At 45.9% G+C, this 25,822-nt stretch overlaps 1 protein-coding gene across 1 annotated transcript in view; it reads left to right on the top strand.

Annotated features, from left to right (window-relative positions):
* Positions 1 to 25,822, top strand: part of MGAT4D (MGAT4 family member D) — a 625,903-nt gene that overhangs the window by 479,257 nt on the left and 120,824 nt on the right. Inside the window, exon 10 of the mRNA XM_069242567.1 lies at positions 17,608 to 17,715. Coding sequence (XP_069098668.1) covers positions 17,608 to 17,715 — 108 coding nt within the window. The remainder of the gene's footprint in view (positions 1 to 17,607; positions 17,716 to 25,822) is intronic.

Genomic DNA, 25,822 nt, shown 5'->3' with positions numbered 1-25,822 from the left:
CACCTTCAAGCTCCTCACCCACGCTCACAAGGCACTCCACAACACCGGACCTGCCTATCTGAACAACAAACTCAACTTCTACGCCCCCTCATGCCAACTCCGCTCCGCCAACCTCGCTATCGTCCCCCGCATCCAGCCCAAGACCTCCGGTGGCAGATCCTTCTCCCACCTTGCCGCCAAGACCTGGAACACCCTCCCGACCTCCCTGCGGCAGACCCAGGACCTGCTCACCTTCAGGAGACTTCTTTAGACCTGGCTCTTCGACCAATAGCAGTATCCCCCCCTCCCTTCAGCGCCTTGAAACCCTAACGGGTACGTAGTGCGCATTACAAATATTATGATTGATTGATTGATTGATTGATTGAAAGTTTGCAGACTGTTCTGGCATTCACAGGCGTGTCGATCAGCAGCATAGACTTTGACAAATTGTTTTTGTCAATGCTTGAGTCCATGTACTCGAATTCCAGAGTGTTCCTGTGGTGGGCCACAGCACAGAAAAGTGTGCAAGGACTTGCATCTATGAACAGCAATTTTACTATTACTCTGCTCTCTGTTTGAGAAACTGTAGCTTCTTCTCTGGATTTGTGCTTCACAAATTGAGGCTAGAGATTCAAGAACCTCTCTGGGTTCCAGGCCATGCCTTGTAGTATTGATCTATTGTACAGGTCAGATCCCTAACTCTCAGAATCTGTGAACTGCGCTTCAGAAGCATGGACTAATACTCCACCTGTATCTGATTTCAGCTGTTTACCAGTATCACAGGTGCACGTGCATTCCCAGGCTTCAGGACAAAAGTTTATGAAAGTGACTTCAAGATCGTACAACATTATTGAAATCTAGTTAGCTTACAGTGATGCTTACTAAATTAAAAATGACTGGATGAGGTGTCCAGATATTGACTTGCAGCTTATACCCGCTCATAATCAAATCTACCACAGAAATGTATGACAAACTTGTAAATCTATCTCAAGAAAAACAAGATTCATGTCTTCCCTATTCTGTGCCATGCCTTGATATTTTTTAAAGAAGGGCTGTCCCCATTAGCAATGTCTCCGTGGTGCTGTTCGGATGATAGTGGGATGACACAAACAGGAGAATGTGGCTGCAGTGGGTTACCTCTCAAGATCCTCAATCACCTTAAGGTTTACTGTCCTCTTGATTGTGAGAGCACATGGCACTTTTTTTACAGTGTATTTTCTCCACCTATTGTTTTGAGGCTCACTTGTTAGTTATTTCTCTTGCTCCTATTGTTCGGGTCCTCATATTCCACAGACTGTGCGGTATACAGAGATAGGGGTCTTTGTAGTTGGGATATGGTGTACATGTTAATCTTTTCAGATTTCCTAATTTTACTTTAAATAAATGAGTGCAGTGTTGAGTTTGGCTGTTTTTATCCTTCCTTGCATCTGACAGCAGCAGGTGCTACCTAGGTTCCAAGGAACTGACTCATGGGTGATTTCCAGGAGTCCAAGAAATAGTGGAATACATCTGTAGGAGGCTGGCCAGGTTTGTAGTGGGTACCTAAGGTGCTTGCACCTTATACCAGGTCCAGTTATCCCTTATTAGTGAAATGTAGACAGTATCTAGAAGCCAGGCCCCCTAGGGGTAGTGTGAATGAGCAGCCAATGCCTAACTAGGCGACATGCAAAGCTTATGCAATACCACTGTAGTGACACAATACTCACACACATGAAAGAAAATACTCAGTGTTACAAAAATAAAGGTACTTTATTTTGGTGATACAAATGCTAAAAATACTTGGAGACTATACTACCTTAGGAAGTAAGTGATACACAAATTATATTCACTAGTATGCAGAAATAGCTGTAAAACAGTTGGAAAACAGTGCAAATAGTGAAAATCACAATAGTTAGAAATGGGCTTGAGGGTTATACAAACCATATACTAAGAAAGTGAAATGCGAATGTCAGATTCCCACGTAGGCATGTGTAATGTGTAGAGGGGCGCTGGGAGTATTAGAAAACACCAAAGGTAAGTATTAGAACCCACCCCAGAGCCTAGGAAAGCAGGAGTAAAACACTTTCACTTTCCTAGAACACACATGAACACGAGAAAGAAGACAATAAAAGAACCAGAAGAGCCTGCAAGACACCAATAGTGGATTGCTGGACCTGAAAACCTGTGGAAGAAGGGTACCAAGTCCAAGAAACACCAAAGAGTCCAGGGAGAACAAGACCCCCTGCTAACCCGGATGAAGGTGCAAAAGAACCACCACCGGTGAAGAACAACAGTCAGTACTGCACCCAAGAAGATGGATGCGGGCTTCTGGTTGGTGCAGATGATGTCCCACAGCGAATTGATGATTGCAGACTGGTTTGCGTCACTGGATTCTGCCAACAAGCCTTGGCACATGCAAAGCTCACGGTTAGCAGAAAATGGCAATGCCTGGGACCAGGAGGGACCTGGTGGACTTTACCCAGGAGGGAGAGTAAGAGGGGGCTCTCAGCAACTCAGAGAGCCCTCAGAATACCAGGCAGCATGCATAGGATTCCCACAGCGCGGGGACAAAGGAGGTGCAAAATGAGGACTACAACAAAGGGACCCATGCCACCGGAGAACCACGCAGGAAGATGTGCAACGCAGGATAGAGCGCTGGAGGCTGGAGCTGCACGGTGCACAAATACCTTCATGGAAGGATGCCAACAAGTCTTGGCAACTGCAAAACATGCAGTGCACAGGGGTACTGTCTTGCGTGGGGAGGCAAGCTCTTACCTCCACCAAGGTTGGACAGTTGGATGTCAGGACCATCTGGACCACTTCAGTCCACCACTTGTGATGCAGGATCCATGCAGCTTGTCAGGAGAGGGGGCCCTTACAACCGGTCATTGTTGCAGAAAGGTGCCTGCTGAAGCAGGGGAGTGACTCCTTCATTCCAAGGGAGATTCCTTCGTTCTTCTGGTGCAGGCTGAAGACAGGCTGTCCTCTGAGGATGCATGACTGGGAAACAGTTGCAGTTGCTGGTAGGAGCTGAAGATACAATGTTGCAGAAGTCATCTTTGCTTCTTTTTTGCAGTTGTAGAGTTCCTGGAGGGTTCAGATCCAGTTTCTTTGATAAGAAGGTGAAGTAAAGGATGCAGGGGATTCCTGCTGGAGTCTTGCAATCCGAATCTAAAAAAAAACACCCAAGAGAGAGACACTAAATAGCCCTGAAAGGGGGATTAGTAAGCACCTATCAGGGGGGAGCTCTGACGTCACCTGCTGGCACCGGCTACTCAGATGGTCCCAGAGTGCCAAACATCAATGATTATGACATGTATTTACAACAGACCAAGTATCAGAAACTCAAGAAAGATGTCAGTAAATTCTCCCATGAGAAGGTGTACCCCTACATTAGAGAAGACTATGTATCTTCGTGAAGAAACCCAGGGTATAACACTGACCCAGACTCATCCGACTCAGGCTCTAGTAATTCCGACTCCAATAAGAGATACATTTTTCCCAACTGGGACCGCAGTGTTTTCGGACCCCGGTGAGGTGAGAATTAGGCTGTAAGTGGGAGTGGACCTTTGATAAAGTAAGTGCGCACAATGCCTCTGACCACCTGCAGTGGTGGCAAAGTGCTCGGTGAGTCTAACTTTGCCTCGTATATTTTTCAGTGTGTGACTACAAGCACAGCCCCCTCCCGGAGAATCTAAGAGGCGAATAGCGTAGACACTAAAAGTAGGTCACCTATGCACCGCGTGTGTTTTGTTCGAGGTGTTAAAATGTGTTGTAGTGTTTCTACATGTAGTATGTCTCGTTTTTGTTTTCCTATGTGGATTACAAGTGCCATTGGGCAGGGTAATGGTGGCAATAGCACCACACCCCTGAGAGATGCAATTAGCAACTTTTACTCTTTTATTCTTTCTTCCTTCCACAGGTTTGTCCAGCAGAACATCGATACCTATGGGTATTATTTAATTTAATTTAGTTGTATATATTAACAACACCACAGAGCATGTAGTAATAGTGCTTTCATTAGTGGTAGGTGTACAAGGAATGACACTAGGGAGTTCACCTTGGTCCTGATGAGGAGCCTAGGGGTAGACTTCGAAACATGTTAACCATTTAGGAGGTAAGGTACATAGCATAACCCCCCTCCCAACACCCCTTTTTAACCATACCACCCCTGTGAGATGTATTAAATTAGTAATATCATCCAGAGGGTGGTATTTTTAACTCACCAAGACCCCACCACTCATATCCCTTTTAGCATTCACATTGTTGAAACCAACAGTGCTCCCACGTATTCCGTTGGTCGCAGCACGCCTCTTCCTGAAGCAAAACAGGAGAAAACCCAATGATGAAGCATGCCACCAAGGGATAACCCTGGTGGGTGAGGGTTTTTCATACAAAAAAAACTTTTGTTCTCCCTGTGGAAGTTCTTTCAGTCTGGGCCTTTTTGTACAATTACCGAAGCTCTGAGGAGAATAGACCCAGTCCCATCAAACCCTCCTTCTCCCCTTTTGGTAGCATACAAGGATGCAAAGGACTCAAGTGCAACTAAGGAATTTGGACCTCCTGAGTACTTGTTGTGCCATAGAAAACTGAAATTATCAGGGTTCAACAGATCCACCAGGCCTCTGGGTTCTGGTGGACACCGCACCTGCTGCACCACTAATAACTATGCCCCTACCCTCACCTCTGTTTAATGCCATTGGTCGATCATCCTTATCTTGTTACACACATGGTTATATGTACTGTAGCAGGCTTGATGTTCCAGGAAAGGAAGACTTAAATCTAGAAAAATAATGTACCCACCTACCTGATGGTGCCAAATTTAGTAAATTCCCAATATGTATTGGTTCATGAAGGTCCTGGCATCATTTAATTAGATGTCATTTTTTGACACAGACCCTGCTTCCTGACGTGATGGCTGACATGACCTGTCTTGTATGATGTGTGGAGTGTAATAAGATTTTTTTGGGCACATTTAAAATTGTTTCAAAGAAGAGAAGTTAAAAATGAAGCATCCTGGCAACCGTTAGTAGACTATATATTGAGACTGGAATTTTGCTACTTTGCACCTCAACGACTGCAAGTGCTACTGCTCTTTGATTTGGTTGAAGACTACGCATAGATGAAAGTGAGATAGTGGAAGCTCCCCAATGGGCGCAGACACAGGTTGATGAGGATCACCACATCCAATGTAACAACTCAACATTAACCTGCAAGCAACTACCCCAAATCGACTCCACCTCACAAGAGCCACCACTATCGATGATTGCACCTGTAGGGAGGTAATCATGCTTCTTTCTCAAGACCACTCGGAACTCTTAGCCCCCTAATGATACTGGGATGACCCTTATCTCCCACATTTCTCTCCATAGTTTGCCCTCCTATGTTATATCCAACTACCCTCCTTCATACACACATGAATACACAAGGCCAGTAGGGACAAATGGATGAGCGTTTCTGATACTGGACTAGAACCAAACTGGCCTCAAAATCTTTATGGATGCAATGGTTATTATATCTTTGCAAACTAATAAAAAGATTTCAAACAAAAATGATGCTTCTTGTAAGTATGTTGGTTGAACTTAGTATGAAGAAATTCTAGGACTTGTGAGCAGAAACTGTAGTATCCTCTTCTGCTATTAAAGATCACTTTCTTTCATCAATACAAGCATCATCTTTTCAAATAGAGAACAGCTAAAGTGTCGCAAAAAAAAACAGAGTGCTGGAATAGACTAAAGAGTTCCCTATAGAATAGAAGAAAGGTGGAATAAGAACATTCTGCTTTGTTCCCTAAATAAGTGTGGAATATGCAAAGGTTGAAATTTAAACCAGATATTCATTCTCTGATGCAATACAACGCTCCTCCACCTCTGCTACCCAGCTCACTCTCAGACTGCTGTGCTGAGCACTTCTCCATTCTCACCAGCCACCCCTCATTCTGTCCACAGTATTCTGAAATGACAAAAATGACCTTGACATAAAGCATAAAAACTAATCAAAGATGGATCAAAACTCAGTTACAGAAGAAATTGACAGTATACTTATGAAACAACTACATATTTTAAAAGGCTCAACTGCTCTACTAGGACAAGACAAATTGCGTTCAATTTACCATCATTGAGGTGTTTAAATGAGTCTGTTTATCAGTCAAAGGAAGGCAGTGACAGTAACTGTTAGACTTTTGAGTTTATGCAGGGTCATCCCCAATCTTTTTGCCTCCTGCCTTTTATTTTTTTCTGACCTGTTTCAGTTGGCTTTTGAACTCTGAGCACTTTACCACTGCTAACCAGTGCTAAAGCACATATGCTCTCTGTGTAAATTGTATGGGTGATTGGTTTATCCATGATTGGCATATCTGATTTACTAGTAAGTCCCTAGTAAAGTGCACTATAGGTGCAGGGCCTGTAAATCAAATGCTACAAGTGGGCCTGCAGCCACCCACCTAAGTAGCTCTGTAATCATGTCTCAGACCTGCCACTGCAGTGTCTGTGTGTGCAGTTTTAAACTGTAAATTTGACGTGGCAAGTGTACCCACTTGCCAGGCCTAAGCCTTTCCTTTTCTCACATGAAAGGCACCCCTGAGGTAGGCCCTAGGTAGCCCCAAGGGCAGGGTGCAGTGTATGGTTAGGGTGGGGCATATAGTAATGTGTTTTATATGTCCTGACAGTGAAATATTGCTAAATTCATTTTTCACTGTTGCAAGGCCTGTCCCTCTCATAGGTTAACATGGGGGCTACCATTAGATCAAATTAAAGTGTAGATTCCCTTTGGGAGCGGATGGACATGTGGAGTTTTGGGTCTTTGAGCTCACAATTTAAAAATACATCTTTTAGTAAAGTTGATTTTAAGATTGTGTATTTAAAAAGGCCACTTTTAGAAAGTGAGCATTTTCTTGCTAATACCATTTCTGTGACTCTGCCTGTTTGTGGATTCCCTGTCTGGGTCCATTTGACAATTGGGCTGGTTGCATTTCCTGATGAGCCATCTAAACTAGGAGGGAGAGGAGGAGTGGTCACTCACACCTGAAAGGGCTGTGCCTGCCCTCACACAGTGCAGTCTCCAACCCCCTGGTGAGTGTCTGGGGCCTGGCCTGGGTAAGGCAGGATTTCACATTCAAGAGAGACTTTGCTTTGAAGTAGGCCTACTTCAAAGGAGAAATTGGGTAGAAGAAGGGCACCCAAAACCACAGACTTTAGAACACTTCTGGAAACCAAGAGGAGCATCTGCCTGGAGAAGAGCTGAATAGCTGAGGAAGAAGAGCTGCCCTGCCTGTGACTGTGCTTTGTGGAGCTATCCTGCAGTTGCTGCTTCTGCCAGAGTAAGAGGGGAAAAGATCGAAACAACTCTGATCTGTGGCTGAAAAATCGATGCGCTGCCGGCTTCACGGCTGAAAATCGACACTCGCCTGCAATGCAACCGAAGAATCGGCTCACGGAGCTGGAGAAACGACGCGCAGCATCACTGACAGAGGCTGTTGAGATCGCAACATACGCTGCGTGATTTTCGGATCATCGTGCAGCTGGATTTCAAAAGCAAGCACCGCTGGGTGTGTAAAAACTACGCAAGGCATGCCCGAACGTGCTGACGGGATCGACGCATCGCTCTCCTGCAGAGAGCCGAAACACACCCGACCCGACGAAAGGAGAAATGACGCAAGGTCTCGCTTGTGAGTGAAATCGACGCATCGCAAGCCCTTTTGGACACACACTCGTCCGTGCAGGGTTATTTTTGACACACCCAAGCTACATTTTCACGCTAACAGTGTTAGTGTGTGTTTAAAACTACATGAAGACTCTTATTGCTTTTTAATTGATAACTTGACTTGTGTATTATGGATTTTTGTTGTTTTCATCTTGATTTGTTTAGATAAATATTCTCTATTTTTCTAAACCTGTGTTGTGTCATTTTGTAGTGTTTTCAATAAGTTACTGTGTGTGTTGGTACAACTACTTTACACCTAGCACTCTGAAGTTAAGCCTACTGCTCTGCCAAGCTACCAAGGGGGTAAGCAGGGGTTAGCTGAGGGCGATTCTCTTTTACCCTGACTAGACTGAGGGTCCTTGCTCGGACAGGGGGTAACCTGACTGTCAACCAAAGACCCAATTTCTAACAGTAACCGAATGCAATAATATATATTTATGTACACATATATATATATATATATATATATATATATATATATATATATATATATACATACACACACACACTGAAAAACAATGGTTAAACAATGGTTAAAGCGATAGTATAGTAATAAAACGTGAGCTATTTTAACGCACCTAAAAAACACTGAAATACACCAGCTATAGTTTCATGAACTAACTACATGCTGAACATTGGAAGGGGGGCTACGAGTCCCAGACTGCTCTAGGCCCCAGTAGGTGGCCATTTCACTGCACCAGCTGCCCCTAATCACCTCACCAGCAGTGCTATAAAACACCAGGGGGACAACGCAGCGTAAGACGTGCTGAACATTGGAAGGGGGACTACAAATCCCAGACTGCTCTAGGGCCCAGGAGGCGGCCATCCCACTGCACCAGCTGCCCCTAATCACCTCACCAGCAGCGCTGGCCTGTCCATACCTGTCGGAGCCAGAAGGAGGCTGGGCTGGGCCACCCCTTTAACATCCATCATTAAGAACTTGACAAATCGACGGGGGGTCCGCACTATATCCCACAGCAGTCCAGGTGGCGGTGAAAGCTGCATACCGCCTCCTGTGGCGACCGGAGGTGCACTGAATGATATCCACTTCCCGCAGTCCGGGGCCACAGAAGGGGCTGGGCTCACTTATTCGTTTATTTGCATTCTCATGAGCAGTGGGAAGTTTGCTAGGAGATAAGTGCTTGAGCCTCTGGTTGGTGCTTGCTCGGGCCCTTTACTTTAATCTTGCAGCATACCTAGAGCTAAGACATCTTGTCGTAAGACAACTAGCAAGGCCGCCCCCGGGCCTACGAACTCTATAGGTCAAGTAGGTCCCTGCAAGTCGAGTATGGACAAATCTATAGTAAGGACTGTGGGGATAATTGATAAGGAAATTGATCTGGCAGAGCGTCGGCTTTCTGTATCCTCCCTACGTTCCCCACCCCTGGGGTGCTGGGGGCCTCATTAATAGGAGCTTCTAAAGATGAAGAGCTGGTTGAGAGGGGAGATAGTAGTGAGGTGATGCCCTGTGATGATCCTGTGGCAGTTGGGATTCAGGGGGACATGGACAAGCCAGATCAGGCTCAGAGGCAGGAGTATGATCCCCTTGAGTTTGGAGCCCTGGATTTAGTTCCCACAAATAATACAGGTGATGAGCTGGTAACAAGAGAAAAGAGGTCACAACCAGATCCCGAAAGGAATAATACTCGCTTAAGTTGTGGTAGTTACGAGTTGGCAGCCCAACGCTCTATTCCTCCCAAAAAAGAGGGGGCAGCCCAACGCTCCATCCATTCTAAAAAAGAGGGGGCAGGTAATGGGAAGGGGCAGGGATGTGGGCAGGCTCAGGGGGGAGATGTTTGTACAGATGGAAGAAAAATTATGTAGCATCCTTGACTTTAAATTACAGCTTCTAATCACAGGGGCTATGATTAAACAATTTGAAGAGGGAAGGAGATTGTGGCAGGACCCATGAGCCAGGTGTAATCCCTGACACCCAGAGAGTGGCTGGAGACTTCAATACCTCATGTGAACCGTGTCTTGCCCTTAACATGGTAATCTGATAAGAGGATGAGCAATGGGGTGTCCCACAGCTGGTAGGTAGGCCAATAAGTCATCTTTCGCACATGGCCCTGCAGATAGTGGCAATGGTGGCAGCCCACGGGCTATGTGCCTGTAATGGGAGAACAAACTCGGATCAAGCGGGAGCATCCACTTTTAGAAGGAGGCACAAGAGGAGTGTGATTGATTATATCTTTTTGGATGTGAGATTATGGCCGGATCTGGTAGATATGGAGGTACTTAGCACCACTGAGTGTGACCATCGCCCGCTAGCAGTATGGCTCAATGGAGGGAAATTTGTTAGGTCTCCCATCTCAGGACTTTCAGACCTGCCGGAACCCAGTATCTCTAATAATCGCGATGAGTAACGTGGCTTAGAATCCTGGCTGATCGGGAGGTGCATGCTGAGATCTATCAGTGGTTCGTGCAGTTTTAGACAAATTTGAAGATCTGCATATAGACCCCAATCTTTTTTTTACAAACCCATGGTCTACTGTTTGATAAACCTAAATTGATTTTCTCTAGTGAATACCGAGAATAAGTACGCATGAGCAATGTATAAAAAGGCTCAAATGGTGGCAAGGAAAGAAAGAGATGATGAAAGCTGGTAAAAGCAACTTAAGGCATTGAAGCTAAGAGATAATCTTGCCTTCTGGGCCATTATATCACATGGAACTGGTGAATTGGGTACTTTGAGGCACTGTAACATTGCACCAGATAAGTGGGAAGAACACTTTGGTGCTTTATATTCGGTGAGTGTAAATGATGAGGGGGAGGTCTCTGGTGGTACCCCACATCAACATACAGGGAGCCCCTTATTAGACCTTAACATAGCATTAGGGGTGGAGAACCCTGGTGTAGCTTTGGGTCAGGCAGGTGAGGCAGATAGCCCTCTAATTCTTTTTTTTCAATTAAAGACATGCTGGCAGCCATCGATAGTCTGAAACCTCTTAAAGCTAGAGGCTTGGATGGAATTCCCAGAGACCTATACAAGTCCAAACCACGAGTGTGGGCAGGAGATATAAATCTTCTTTCTAATGAAGTAGTAAGCGGGGGCATAATCCCGGATACCTGGAAAGAGGCCAAACTTATTCCTATGTTTTAAAAAGGAAACGTGAACTGCCCTGCGAACTATCGCCCTATTAGCCTGCTGGATAATCTCAAAAAAATATTTGCTAGGCAGGTTCTTGACAAACTGTTGAGCTTGGCGGCTAGCGTAGAGATAACTCACCCTTGCAGGCAGGATTTCGGTCCAAGCCAAGTACCATCGAACAGGTATTTAGGTTTCAGTATTGTACTGGAAATAGGTCCTTCTCCAACGTCAGAGGGTATATGTCATCTTTGTTGATCTGCAAGCTGCTTTTGACTTAATCCCACCTGATAAGCTGTGGCAAGTTCTAAGGAAGATGGGAGTCCCTAGTAGTCTAGTGGGCATCTTGATTAGACTACATTGTGGAAACTATGCCCAGGTCCGCAGGGGTGGGCAAGGAGAAGTGACATCTAGAATTCCGATAGGCCTGGGGGTTCAACAAGCTGGCCCCTACGCTTTTTCTCTATATATGAATGACATCACCAAATATCTTGGACAGTGTATAAATGATTCTCCCACCATTTGTGATGGGAAAATCTCCATCCTTATGTTTGCAGACAACTCTGCTAATTTCCAAGTCTCCAATGGGACTGCAAAACCTGGTGTTAAAATTCAGGTCCTTTTGTAGAGAAAGGGGGATGGAGATAAACTACTCTAAGACCAAGTTTATGGTCTCTGAAAATTCTACAGACAGAACAAGGAGCATAAAAGTGGGTGAGTCCAACCTTGAACGGGTGTCAGAATTTGATTATCTAGGTATCACCTTGTCCCCAAAATTAAAATGGGACCCTCGAGTAGTAAAAAGTTCAGTAACACTAGCTCATAGATCTAACGCCATTCTTCGATTCTTCAGAGCCACAAGCACTCACTCTATCTCACCAGCTCTTGAGGCTTATCGAGCTAAGGTCCTCAATACAGCAACCCATGGAGCAGAAATATGGGGGTATGCTAACTCACATAGTCTAGAGATAGCTGAAAACAATTTTATTAAGGAGCTAGTGGCCGTACCACCTAGTACCCCGCTTATACCCTTGGGATATGATATGGGTATTAATCAGAATAATTGATCAAATACAGCTAAAACCCCTACTCTATTGGGTACGGGTTTGGTCTACCCCCGAGTTGGCCACGTATAGTGCATGTCTAAGACACTTGGTAAGGCTGGACCTAGCTCGAAAGTCCCTTGGCTGGACTTTGTCTTCGCATGGTTTAAAAAGTTGAGGCTTGAGGCACTTTGGGAACAGCCAGACCAAATCCGCCGTGAAGGTAAACAGGTAGTTAGGGTGGCTTATTGGCAGTATATTAGGGAGCGCCAACAGTATAGAGCTAATCTGGGTCATCTCACAGGAACATATCTGGAATTTAAAGTTGTGCCCAAATTTGAAGATTTCCTGGACTATGTTCTGCCACCTAGAGCAAAAAGTTTGCATCTGCGATTTAGATACGGCTGCTAGCCCTTAAACGCTTTCTGTGGTTCATGGCGAGGAGATGGGCCATCTGTCTTATACCCCCTGTGTAAATCTAAGCCTGAAACGGTCAATCATATTGTTATTGTCTGCCCTGTGCATCGAGCCTCAATGCGGCAGTGGCTTAGGCCAGTTTGCTTATCCCTGGGGATTGGGGATTATCGAGGGCGATGCGCCTGTTTAAGACAAGTACAGACAAGACTTTAGTCTATCCTATGAACCGTTTTCTCCCAGGTGTGTGGATCAGAAGAGATAGGGCTCTGGCTCGGGAGGGGCCATGCGAGGGGGCTGGGGGAGGTATTACACATGAAGTTTAAGGACCTTGATGGGCTCATTGTTGCACTGCCACTTTACTAGGATCGATAGTGGGCTAGTTTTATAACTAACATAGAAGCCATGCTCTGAATGAGCATTGGTGGTAGTGTAGGAGGGGCATAAATGTTTTAAACTGGTGTTTTTAATTGCTGAAAAGGTTTTAAGTATATATAAGCTGATTATGTGGAGCTAACAAAACCCTCACAGAGATGGCCATAGTAATATATTGTGACAAGCAATATAGGGTACATAAGAAATGGAGCACCTTAGAAGACTAGAGATCGATTAGTCTTTGTTGTCTTTTATGAGAATTTCATTTTTACTGTTTTTATGTTAGTAATATGTAATTGTATATTCATTAATGTATTGTTTTGTATAATGTATTTTTTTATGCATGCTTTTAGGGCACACCACCGAAATAAAGTATTTCAATCAAACTAACTATAACTTGCACTTTCCTCATGCACATCTTAGACAAATCTCTTTACAGTGCCTCATTTTCTTTGGATGACCAAATTGAGAGCACTGCGAAGAGATTCATTCGGGCGATGTGATATACAAAACATAATTGGACTAGTAGACAATAATGTTGCTTCACATATTAAATGATTGGGCGTGTATGCTATGCACATGAAAACCTATTTTTTTGTTGAATGACTTGTGATAACTCCACTCCAGTACAAAGGTTTTCTTGAAAGTTCATTTTTAGAAACTATTGCTTTGAATGAATGTCGCACCTGTGATCTAACCAAATGTATTAAAATGAAACACTTCCAAATGTTCAAGAAATAGCCTTATGTGAATTTTATGAGCCCTTCTTCACATTCTTCATGATTTACATATTAAATAATGCGATGTTTTGACTCGTGCTCCAGCTTCTAGGGCTCTGGCTCAGCTCTCTGAGTTTGCAGGTTTGCCCACCGCTAACGAAGCCATATTTGGCATGTTATCAGTGGGTCTACATGCTAGGTGAAGCTTCTTCCCGAAGAGGAACAGAACAACAGTGAACAGCCAGAGCCTACTATGAGGAAACAGTAGGTTGGCCTAAAAACAATGCCATAAAATTCATCAGCTTCAATTTGATTGAGCCATTTAGTGGCATGGGCTTAATTTTCCAACTCACATGTTTGTATCCCGGGCAAGGTCATTCATGTTGGGATAAGTTTTAATCAATCAATCAATCAGTGTATTTGTAGAGCGCACTACCACCCGTGAGGTTCTCAAGGCGCTGGGGGGGGGGGAGGGTGCTGCTACTGCTCAAATAGCCAGGTTTTGAGCAGCTTCCTGATAGTCAGCAGGTCTTCGGTCTGTCATAGGAGCAAGGGAAGGGTGTTCCAGGTCTTGGCGGCGGTGTGGGAGAAGGATCTGCCTTCGGTAGTCGCTCTTCGGATGCAGGGGACGGTGGCGAGGGCGAGGTCGGCTGAGCGGAGTTGGCGGGACGGGGTGTAGAAGGTGAGTCGTCTGTTGAGGTAGGCTGGACCAGTGTTGTGGAGCGCCTTGTGTGCGTGGGTGAGGAGCTTGAAGGTTATCCTTTAGTTGACGGGGAGCCAGTGTAGGTCTCTCAGAAGGGGGGTGATGTGGCTGTGGCGGTGGGCATCGAGGATCAGGCGTGCGGCGGCGTTTTGTATACATTGCAGTCGTTTGAGGAGTTTGGCCGGGGCTCCTGCGTAGAGGGTGTTTCCGTAGTCATGTTTGCTGCTGACGAGGGCTTGGGTGACTGTTCTTCTTGTATCTGTGGGGACCCATCTGTAGATCCTGCGGAGCATGCTGAGGGTGTTGAAGCAGGTTGAGGAGACAGCGCTGACTTGGTTGATCAAGGAGAGTGTTGAGTCGAGGATGATGCCCAGGTTGCGTGCGTGGTTGGTGGGTGTTGGGGCTGCTCCCACAGCGGTCGGCCACCAGAAGTCGTCCCAGGCTGAGGGGTTGGCGCCGAAGATGAGGACCTCCGTCTTATCTGAGTTCAACTTCAGTTTGCTGTTGCTCATCCATTCGGCGACGGCCTTCATTCCTTCGTGGAGGTTGGATTTGGTGGTGAGGGGGTCCTTGGTGAGGGAGAGGATCAGTTTGGTGTCGTCAGCGTAGGAGATGATGTTGAGGTTGTGCAGTCGGGCGACGCAGGCGAGCGGGGCCATGTAGTTGTTAAAAAGTGTAGGGCTGAGGGATGAACCTTGGGGAACGCCACAGATGATCTTGGAGGCTTCGGAGCAGAAAGGGGGGAGGTGGACAAGCTGGGTTCTGCCATAGAGAAATGAGGTGGTCCACTCCAGAGCCTTGTCCCGGATCCCTGCGTTGTGAAGGCGTGTGCGTAGGATGCAGTGGCAGACTATGTCGAAGGCGCCCGAGAAGTCCAGGAGGATGAGGGCCGCGGTTTCGCCATTGTCAAGCAGGGCCCTGATGTAGTCGGTGGCGGCGATGAGGGCGGTTTCCGTACTGTGGTTTCTGCGGAACCCTGACTGGGATGGGTCCAGGATGTTGTTTTCTTCAAGGTAGTGGGTCAGTTGTCTGTTGACGATCTTCTCGATGACCTTGGCCGGGAATGGGAGAAGGGAGATGGGGTGGAAGTTCTTGAGGTCTCTCGGGTCCGCCTTGGGTTTCTTGAGTAGCATGCTTCCAGCTCTCGGGGTAGGTCACGGTCTCGAAGGAGATGTTGATGACTTTGCAGAGGTGGGGTGCGATGGTGGTGCTTGCTTTGTTAAAAGTGTGGTGCGGGTATGGGTCTGACGGAGATCCAGAATGGATGGAGCCCATGGTTTTGATTGTGTCGTCTTCATTCAAGTTGGCCCTGACCAGCAGGGGGTCGTAGTTGAAAGTGGGAGGAGAGTCTGAGGAGTATGTGATTGGCGGGGTGGTCTGGCTGTTGAAGCTGTCATGGATGTCTGTGATCTTGTGGTGGAAGAAGGTGGCGAGGGAGTTGCACAGGTCCTGTGAAGGTGGGATGTCATTTGTGCTGGAGCTGGGGTTGGAGAGTTCATTCACGATGTTGAAGAGCTCCCTGCTGTTGTGTGCGTTGTTGTCCAGGCGGTCTTTGAAGGAGGCTTTCTTGTCCGGAGTCTGTTAAGGAGCCACTTTCTCTCCAGTTTCCGACAGGTTTGCTTGGAGACTTGAAGGTCTGAGGTGAACCAGCTGGCTCTCTTGTTGGCATCTCTGTTGGAAGGTTTATTGAGCAGGGCGAGGGTGTTGGCACAGTCGTCGATCCAGTGCCAGAGGTTGCAGGCTGCGAGGTCGGGATTGGTTGGTTCAGTGGGTGGTTTTCGAGCGAGGCTGGTGTTCAGCTGGTCTTTGCTGATTTTGCTCCAGTTGCGGCGGGGGATCTGTTGGGTGCGGTGGTGCGTGGTGGGTTTCTGGAAGGTGAAATGGATGCAGCGATGGTCGGTCCGTGGGAGTTCAGTGGTTTTGCTGAAGGTGATGTGGGGGCTAGCGGAGAAGACGGGGTCCAGTGTGTGGCCAGCGGAGTGTGTTGGGGTAGTGACGAGTTGTCTGGGTCTGAGGGTGGCGAGGTTGTCGATTAGGGTGGTGGTGTTGGGATCGTTGTTATTCTCCAGGTGAAAGTTAAGGTTGCCACGGACGACGGAGACTAGGGCGTGCCTGCTGACAAGGTCGGCGATGGCGTCGCAGAACTGAGGCCGAGGACCGGGGAGTCTGTAGATAAGGGTTCCTCTGAGGGTGGTGTTGGGGTTGGTGTGGATCTGGAAGTGCAGGTGTTCGGCGGCGCTGAGGGTGTCGTCGGTATAGGTCGTGACCCTGATGGTGTTCTTGTGGATGATGGCAATTCCACCTCCGACTCCGTTGGTGCAATCCCTGCGGGTGATCTTGTAGCCATCTGGAATGGCTATGGCGATGTCTGGGGCTGAGGAGGTGTTCATCCAGGTCTCCGTCAGGAAGGTGACGTCCGTGGTGGAGGTGTCGAGCAGGTCCCAGAGTTCAATGGCGTGTTTGTGAGCGGAGTGGGTGTTAAGTAGGATGCATCGGAGTTAGTTGCGGTCAGGCTCGGCAGGAGTTTTGGTGAGTTGGAGGCTGGTGAGGCTGCAGTTCTGGCAGGTGAAGGGTCCCTGGGTGTGCTTAGGGGAGGCCAGGAAGCAGGCGTGTGCCTTTTAACTCTCCTTTGGGTACACCAACCATTATTCACAATGTTTTGAATACAACATTTTTAAGTACTATCTTTTTTGTCTCTGCAAACATGGGGATTAATGGTGTTTTATTTCGGCTCCCCGTAACGGTGTAAAGCTTCCTTTACATACATTATGCCTGGTGCAGGCATAATGTAGTGCAATGGGTTACAGAGTGGAGCAATGCATGCAAATACGGTGCAAGGATTTCGGCCTCGTTAGGCCACATTAACATAAAAAATAATGACGCTAAGGTAGCGCAAGGTGATGCTAGGGGATTATAAATATGCCCCTATGTATTTTGCCAATTGCAGAGCACTATTTTGTGTCTGTAATTTTGAATGTGCGTTTCTGTTATTTAAATAATGCCATACAACACCATTCCAAGACGGCAAAATTGTATCCCATTAAGAGTACTGGATCTGTTGATGCTGTTGCTTATGTCAACTACTTTTGTTTTAAAATACACTGATGTCTGCTTGAACGGTACCCGTGATGAAGGCCAAGATGCAGCCGAAACGCTTTACGTGTATTTTTGCTGGTTAACGTTTGGTTTGCACGGCAGCTCCGGGGTGCGCTATTCATTAAATATTGCCTGAGTCCACAAAAACAATTCTAAAGTTATCTGCACCCAGTAACACAGGCCTCCATTTTCGAAGAAGAAAGTGGGAAATGAAAACAATAGTCAGGAGAATATATTTCCCCCATTGACTTTTATTGAAACAGGCAATTTCAGGCAGGAGACAGCTAAAATAAAGCATTTTTACTTTCAATAACAGGGAGTCTCCCGCCTGAATCGGGCCTATTGCCATGTATGCAATAAATGTGCACTACCATAGAATTATTTTGTTGTAGAACTCTCCCAAAAGGTGCTCTCTGTTTTTTTTAAGTGAACATTTTACAATTGCAGTTGTCATGTAAAATATCATGTCTTTAAAATGATTTTGAAATATTATATTAATTTTATTTCCAGAAACACTGTGACAGGCAAAAGGCAAATCTGAGAATCCGATACCGGCCATCTCTCTTTCAGCACATGGGAACGCATTCGTCACTGTCTGGGAAGATACAGAATTTAAAAGTAAGTGCATTTCTAGTTTGTACAACAGACACGTTCTATTTATATATTTTAAAATGAAGAACACAGTTCATGTTTAATTGAATAGACTTTGAAGAATTTATTGGCCTCAACTTAAGGAAATGATGCCTGGCATAGTTATCATGATGGTAGTTTATTTTAGCAGCGTAAATTGTTATAGAAAGCGGTTTTCACCCTGCACTATTGCACAGATGCCAATTTCTTATTTTTAGTGGTTTAAATTTTATTAAACCAGCCTAGAAATTGTGGCTAAGCAAAAGAAGTGGGTGGTATACATGCAACTTGGGTTTGGCTTTTCAGCTCTCTGACTATTGCCCCCCGCGAAGCCACCCCCACCTCCAATGGAGTTCACTTTTCTCCGGTCCAGACCATAGGTGCTGCGGACATATGTGGCGCAAAAACATGTGCAAGCTTGATCTTTAACTGAAAGTTGGCCTCAGTAAAAGGGAGTTTGAATATTTCTAGAGGGAGAATATTATGTTTTTTTTTTCGCAAGACAATATAGGCATCTGCATTTTTTGTAGCTGGAAACATGAAAGGCTGTGTCAGGCCTGCATATTTTAAATATATGACCTGCTGCTTTACACACAGACCTCTGCAGCAAGCGTAGAGCCACTTGAGCTATCTTACGACTACTGCGTATCACCCCTGTGCAGAGGCCAGTTCTTGATATTCCATTCCTTCTGATGTGGGCTTGGGGACATGGGCGTAGGAAGTGTGGGGGACGCGGGGGATGTATCCCCCCCAGATTTTGGAGGGTGGGGATCACGGGGGACGAAGGTGGGGGGGACAAGGGGACACAATAATTTCCCCTCTCACATCTGTCATTCAGAGGGCCATTAGCGCACAAAAGCGCTACTTACGATAGCCCTGTACAGACAAATCCTCCAAGCTGATGGTAACCAAAGGAAGGTGAGTCAGGAGGCCCCCTGCGCCCTCTGCCCTTTTGTCCTGTTCTAAGGGTGCTCATAAGAACAAAGGGCACAGGAGGAGAAAAGAGTTTTGGATGATTACTGTCACCTGCTGCCTTGAAGAGGAGCACTGCAGGATACCTTCAAGAGGAGCTGCAAATCAATGAGGAAGATCTAAAGAGAGAACAGAGTCCCACTCACCGTGATGCCTGCAGGCTAGAAAGGAGACTCTGTGAAACACAATATTTGTATTTGCCTAAGATCACACCAGTTGGTGAAACAGTGAAGTCGAGACTGAGCCCAGATTTTACATTTTTACACAACAATTTAGCTATGAGAAGGGTATATTTTTCTAACATTTATGTTTAATGTTTTGTTTTCTAGGTAATGAAGTGCTTGATTACAGCATGGCTAACAGGAAGAAGCCATATTTCATTTTGGGCCGTTATGCCTAGCGTTATTATTTATGTTGTTGTTATCGTTACATACTTCAGCATATTGAAGTATATTATCTTTTCTCTATCTTTTCTTCACTCTACTCTGAAACAATCTACCCTATGCCACTGCACCCTACACCCCTTTTCTCCACTCTGTGCTACTCTACGCCACTGCAATCTATGCTGTACAACTCCACACCACTGCAATCTATGCTATTCTACTCTAACCATTGTACACTACACCCCTGCACTCTGCCAGTGCACTATTCACCACTTTACTCAAAACCAATGCACTCTATCCCACTGCCAATCTACTCTGCACCACAGCACTCTATTCCACTGCTTTCAATGCCACTGTACTCTGCACCACAGCACTCTATGCAACTGCACTCTATGTCACTCTACAATACACCACTGTACTCTGCGACCCTCTAATCTGCAACATTGCACTTTCTGCCACTGAACTCCACGCCACTCTACTCTGCACCACTGCACTCAATGCCACTGTGCTCTGTCCCACTGCACTCTTTTCTGCACCACTGCACTGTAATCTACTCTACACCACTCCACTGTAGGGCACTTCACTCTACTTTGAAATCATCTCCTCTATGCCACTGCAATCTACGCAACTCTACTCTATGCTATGCCAGTCTAATCTATTTTGCACCACGCCAATGTTCCCTGCACCACTCCAATCTGCTCTGCACCGCTCTATGCTACTGCACTCTACATCACTATGCTCCACTCTGCAACAATCTACTCTTCACCACTATACTGTACTCTGCAGCAATCTACTCTATGCCACGGCACTCTATGCAACTCTAATCTACTCTGCACCTCTGTACTCTAAGCCACTCTTCTCTACTCTGCATCACTGCAGCCTACACCAATGCATTCTATGCCACTCTACTCTACACCACTGCCCTTTGACACTCTACTCTGCAACACTGCACTCTGCCACTGAACTATACTCCTCTCTACTCTGCACCACGGCACTCTACTCTGCACCGCTCAACTATATGCCACTCTACTGCACTCTACACCATCGTACTATATGCCACTACACTCTATGCCACTCTACTCAGCATCACTGCACTCCACCACTGCACTCTACACTAGTCTACTCTACCTTGCACCACTCCACTCTACCATGCACCGCATCACTCTATGACACAGTACTCTGAACCACTGCAATCTATTCTGTGCTCCCCTCTACTCTTCACCACTCCACGCTACTGCACTGTACGCTAAACCAGTGCAGTATTCGCCAATGCACTCTACACCACTTTACTCAAAACCAATGCACTCTATACCACTACACTCTACACCAATTTAGTTTGCACCACTGTACTCTATGCCACTTCACTCTAGACCACCCAACTCCACTCTATGACACTTCACTATGACATTACACTCCATGATATTAGACTCTGACACTCTATTCCATTAAACTCTAACAATTTCTCCACTCTGTAACTCCCTACACAACTCCCTATACGCCACTCCATTCCACTTTACTCCACTGTATGCCACTCCATACCACTCTATGCCACTTCAATCTATGATACTCTGCTCAATGCCACTGCACAACCCTCTACGCCACTCCAATATACAACAATGTACTGTGCTCAACGACACTCTACCCAACTTTCTCTATGCTAGTTCACGTTACTTTACTTCACTCTACTCCAGTTCACTCTTCTTTATGCCTTTCCACTCTACGACACTCTGCCACTCCACTCTATGACACTCTATTACACTGTGACACTACTCCACTCTAATACTACTTTATGGCATTGGGGCTTGATTAGAGATTCAGATCTCCATTGATTGCCTTCTCACTCATATGAGACGTGAGTCCGATTTATCTTCGCCGTTATGGTTACAAGCACTCTGTAACCCTTTTAACTCAAGCTTAACGAAGGCTTAGTATGATCCTGATACTTGTCTAGGGGATCAAAATATTGTCGGTCAAAGTACCTTGACTTGAATTTGTGATATTGTACATAAGTTGGCATTAGCATAGGTACTATGAGCTAATGACTTCTTGATTCACTATTTGAGTCATTCATGTAAAAGTCGGTGTATAAAAGCTTGTAAATCATTGTTGTGGATGCTAACCTTGTAGGAAAGTAGCCTCTTTCCAGCTTGATTACCCCCACATTTGGCCTGTTTGCCAGTGTGTTTGCGTGTGTCTACTGGGATCCTGCTAATCAGGACCCCAGTAGTTATGCTCTCTCCCTTAAATTATGGTTTTTGCATACTGGTAACCCAGTATTTCACCCAAAATTGGCATATTGGTGCCCCCTTATAAGTCCCTAGTATATGGTACTTAGGTACCCAGGGCATTGGGGTTCCAGGAGATCCATATGGGCTGCAGCATTTCTTTTGCCACCCATAGGGAGCCCATGCAAAGGCTTCTGCAGGACTGCTATTGCAGCCTGCGTGAAAAGGTGCATGCACTCTTTCACTGCCAGTTGCACTGCACCAGGTCACTTATAAGTCACCCCTATAGCAGGCCCTCCAGCCCTGAGGGCAGGGTGCAGAGTAACTGTGTGTGAGGGCACCCCTGCACTAGCAGAGGTGCCCCCACGACCTCCAGGACCATTTTCCCAGACTTCCTGAGTGCGGGATGCCATTTTACACATGTACTTGAAATAGGTCACTACCTATTCCCAGCTACATAATGGTAACTCAGAACATAAGTATGTTTAGTATCAAACATGTTGGAATCATAACCCAAGGCTTTTGCAAGCATTGGTTGTATGATTTTATGCACTCTGGGGGCTCCTTAGAGGACCCCCAGTATTGCCATTCCAGCCTTCTGAGGTTTTCCAGGCAGGCCCAGCTGCTGCCACCTCTCGGACAGGTTGTTGCCCTCCTGTTGCTTGAGAAGCTCAAGCCCATGAAGGCAGAACAAAGGATTTCCTTTGGGAGAGGGGTGTTACACCCTCTCCCTTTGGAAATAGGAGTTACAGGCTTGGGAGGGATAGCTTCCTTCCCCAGGCCACTGGAAATGCTTTGAAGGGCACATTTGGTGCCCTCCTTGCATAATCCAGTCTACACCGGTTCAGGTACCCCCTGTCCCTGCTCTGGCACGAAACTGGACAAAGGAAAGGGGAGTGACCACTCCCCTGTCCATCACCACCCCAGGTGTGGTGCTCATAGCTCCTCCAGAGGGTCCCTGTGTTTTGCCATCTTGGATTCCAAGTTGGCAGCAAGCTCTGGGAGCATCTGAGTGGGCAGCGCCAGCAGGTGGTGTCTGAGCCGTCCCTTGATAGGTGCTTACCTGTTTAGCTGACCAATCCCCCTTTCATGGCTATTTAGGGTCTCTCCTTTGGGAGGTTCTTCAGATTCGGATTGCAAGACTCCACCAGGAATCCTCTGCATCCTTTACTTCACCTTCTCACCGAAGAAACTGCATCTGGACCCTCCATGAACTCCACAAACTGCAACAACGAAGCAAAGACGACTTCTGCAACATTGTATCTTCAGCTCTTGCCAGCATATGCAACTGTTTCCTGGTCGTGCATCCTCAGAGGACAGCCTGTCTTCAGCCTGCACCAGAAGAATGAACAAATCTCCCTTGGAGTGAAGGAGTCACTCCCCTGCTTCAGCAGGCACCTCTCTTCAACGACGACCATCTGCTTGGGTCCCCTCTCCTGTTGAGTTGCATGGATCCTACATCACGGGTGGTGGACTGAAGTGGTCCCGATGGTCCTGACGTCCTACTGTCCAACTTTGGTGGAGGTAAGAGCTTGCCTTCCCACGCAAGACAGTAACCCTGTTCACCACGTGTTTTTCAGTTGCCAAGGCTTGTTGGCATCCTTCTATGAAATTCTTTGTGCACAATGTAATTCTGGCCCCCAGCACTCCTTCCGGCAATGCACAGCTTCCTGAGCGGTTCTCTGGCGGTGTGGGATCCTTTGTTTTTGTGCTGCGTGGGCCTCCTTTTGCAACTCCTTTGTCCCTGTGCTGGAGGACTCCTGTGTGCACTGGCTGGTCTTCTGTGGACTCTCTGAGTTGCTGAGAGCCCCATCTGACTCCTCCTCCTGGGTAGAGTCCACCAGGTCCCTCCTGGTCCCAGGCAGTGCCATTTTCCGCTAACCGTGAGCTTTGCGTGTGCCAAGGTTTGTTGGCAGAATCCAGCGACGCAACCAGACTGCAATCATCCATCCGGTGTGGGATATCATCTGCACCAACCAGGAACCCGCATCCATCTTCTTGGGTGCAGTACTGACTGTTGTTCTTCACCAGTGGTTCTTCTTTTGCACCTTGATTCGGGTTAGCAGGGGCTCCTGTCCTCCCTGGACTCTTCTGTGCTTCTTGGACCTAGTCCCATTCTTCCACAGGTCTTTAGGTCCAGGAATCTACCCTTTGTGTCTTCAAGTATCTTCTGGTTCTTGCATTATCTTCTTTCTCGTGTTCTTGTGTGTTCTAGGAAAGTTACTGTCATTTACTCCTGCTTTCCTGGGCTCTGAGGTGGGTTCTATTACTTACCTTTGGTGTTTTCTAATACTCCCAGCGCCCCTCTACACACCACACTTGTCTAGGTGGGAAACCGACATTCGCATTCTACTTTCTTAGTATATGGTTTGTGTTTACCCTAGGCCCATTTCTAACCATTGTGATTTTCACTAATTGCACTTTTCTAACTTTTTATTGCTATTGCTACATACTAGTGTATATAGTTGGTGTATTACTTACCTCCTAAGGGAGTATAGTCTCTATGGTATTTTTGGCATTTGTGTCACTAAAATAAAGTACCTTTATTTTTGTAACACTGAGTATTTTCTTTCATGTGTGTGAGTGCTGTGTGACTACAGTGGTATTGCATGAGCTTTGCACGTCTCCTAGATAAGCCTTGGCTACAGCTACCCCTAAAGAGCCTGGCTTCTAGACACTCCCTACATTTCACTAATAAGGGATAACTGGACCTGGTATAAGGTGTAAGTACCATAGGTACCCAATACAAACCAGGCCAGCCTCCTCTAAACCACTGTACTATATAGGTTACTTTTTTCTTTATAATCAGTGAATGTCTTGACTTGGTGCATCACAAACAGCCGTTTCTAGAGAAATTAGTGACTGCAGTTTATACAGAGATTAGACAATCCATGTTCATAAAGCCTGTAACTCTAAGAGCGTCTTCAGTTGAAATGCTTCTAGTTATGACTGATGTGGAGCTGAGCTGCCCAAGATCACACAAAGGAGCAGAAGTGTTATTAGAACTATGGTTTCCGATTACAGTTTACAACTCTTGTACGTAATCGTTTTTGATATCTCCAGTGCGGTTCCAATTGGCATGAGGCGAAGAGCATGGTGGGTGTGGGGCGCAAAGGGTATGTTCTTCCTTTTTACCCTCCTACCTTTATTTGCTTGGTGCATGAAGATGCAAGGTTAATCAACATGTTATTTTCACATTTTAGCTAATTACTTTGTGAATGTAAATAACAATTAAAGATACTTTGACTGTGAAAACATGCCTTCCTTTCTCCCTATTTCACTTCCAATATATATGATTGTGTATATTTATCGGAGCCTGCAGTTCGTAAACAACGAGCAATTTGTATAGGGCTGATTGAAAGTCCCCAAGGCTGTCCCTGTCCCCCCCAGAAATGTATTGTCTCCTACGCCCCTGCTTGGGGAACTCCAAAATAATAGACACCCCAACATTTTCTTCATTTAACGTGCCCACAATTGGCTGGCGTGTTAAACCTCAACTTGATGGGTCAATGTGTCCGCATGTTAAGGCACCTACAAAAACATCAAACTATCAGAAGTGCAGTCACTTAAGTAAATTGACCCACTCAATAACTGACTTGTAGATCAGGGGAATAGTTAATATATTGTATTACAAAATTAAACAGTAAGGAAATGCAGCGTTAGTACCCTAAAGGCTCTCAGTGAATAGGGCAATACAAAGAAATGCATAATGAAAAAACATTAGTCTAAGACCCAAATAGACAGAAAAATTCTGAGAATTACTGATAGCATCCCTGGTAGAACAGGGACGTCTCAGGCACAATTACCAAAATCAAGGGATTGTATACACTATTTTTGCATATGAAATTAATGACGCAACTGCAGAATCACTGTGGTTTGAACAAATGTATCATTTCATCTGCCAATCAGAGTACAGTAAAAGTAAGCATCATATCGCCTTAATACCTAAATACTATCACACTACATGAATTATTTTTCTGCTGCTATAAGCTAATGTTATCCGGGGATGCTAGAACATATTTGATACATGAACAACAGTGTGTTTTATGAACAAATAGGATGCAGTCATCTTACAGAAGGACCTTGGAGGAACAGTTGCAGCTTTGTGACTGACAGGGGAAATTATTCAAAGGCAGCATGAACAATGACATTAGAAATAAATAATAATTTACTTTTCTTTGTGGCTCAGAAGCGACAGACAGTGAGATGTGCAGGGGGTGGGGGACAAGGGTGATAGGAGTAACATCCATGTTGGACAAGATGGTGCTCAAGCCGCTACTCATCATAGAGAATGTGTTTCAAATACAACAGTACTATATCAATGTTTACATATGTAAGCAAGTGTAGAAATGCAATCTACACCGTGTTAGTGATGCACATAAATACGAATTCCACAACACAGGCGCCTCCTAAACTGCTTCTTCTGTGCCTCCCAGAGGCGCAGGGTAGAGTTTAGTCAAACTGATAGGAACCCTGACAGTAACTGGGGAATTTGTGGCCTGTTTTATTGTATGT

This window comes from Pleurodeles waltl, chromosome 1_2 (assembly GCF_031143425.1).
Source record: "Pleurodeles waltl isolate 20211129_DDA chromosome 1_2, aPleWal1.hap1.20221129, whole genome shotgun sequence".
In the NCBI taxonomy this organism is placed as follows: Eukaryota; Metazoa; Chordata; class Amphibia; order Caudata; family Salamandridae; genus Pleurodeles; species Pleurodeles waltl.
The sequence above is the reverse complement of the archived record's forward strand: the minus strand, read 5'-3'. Positions and strand labels throughout refer to the sequence as shown.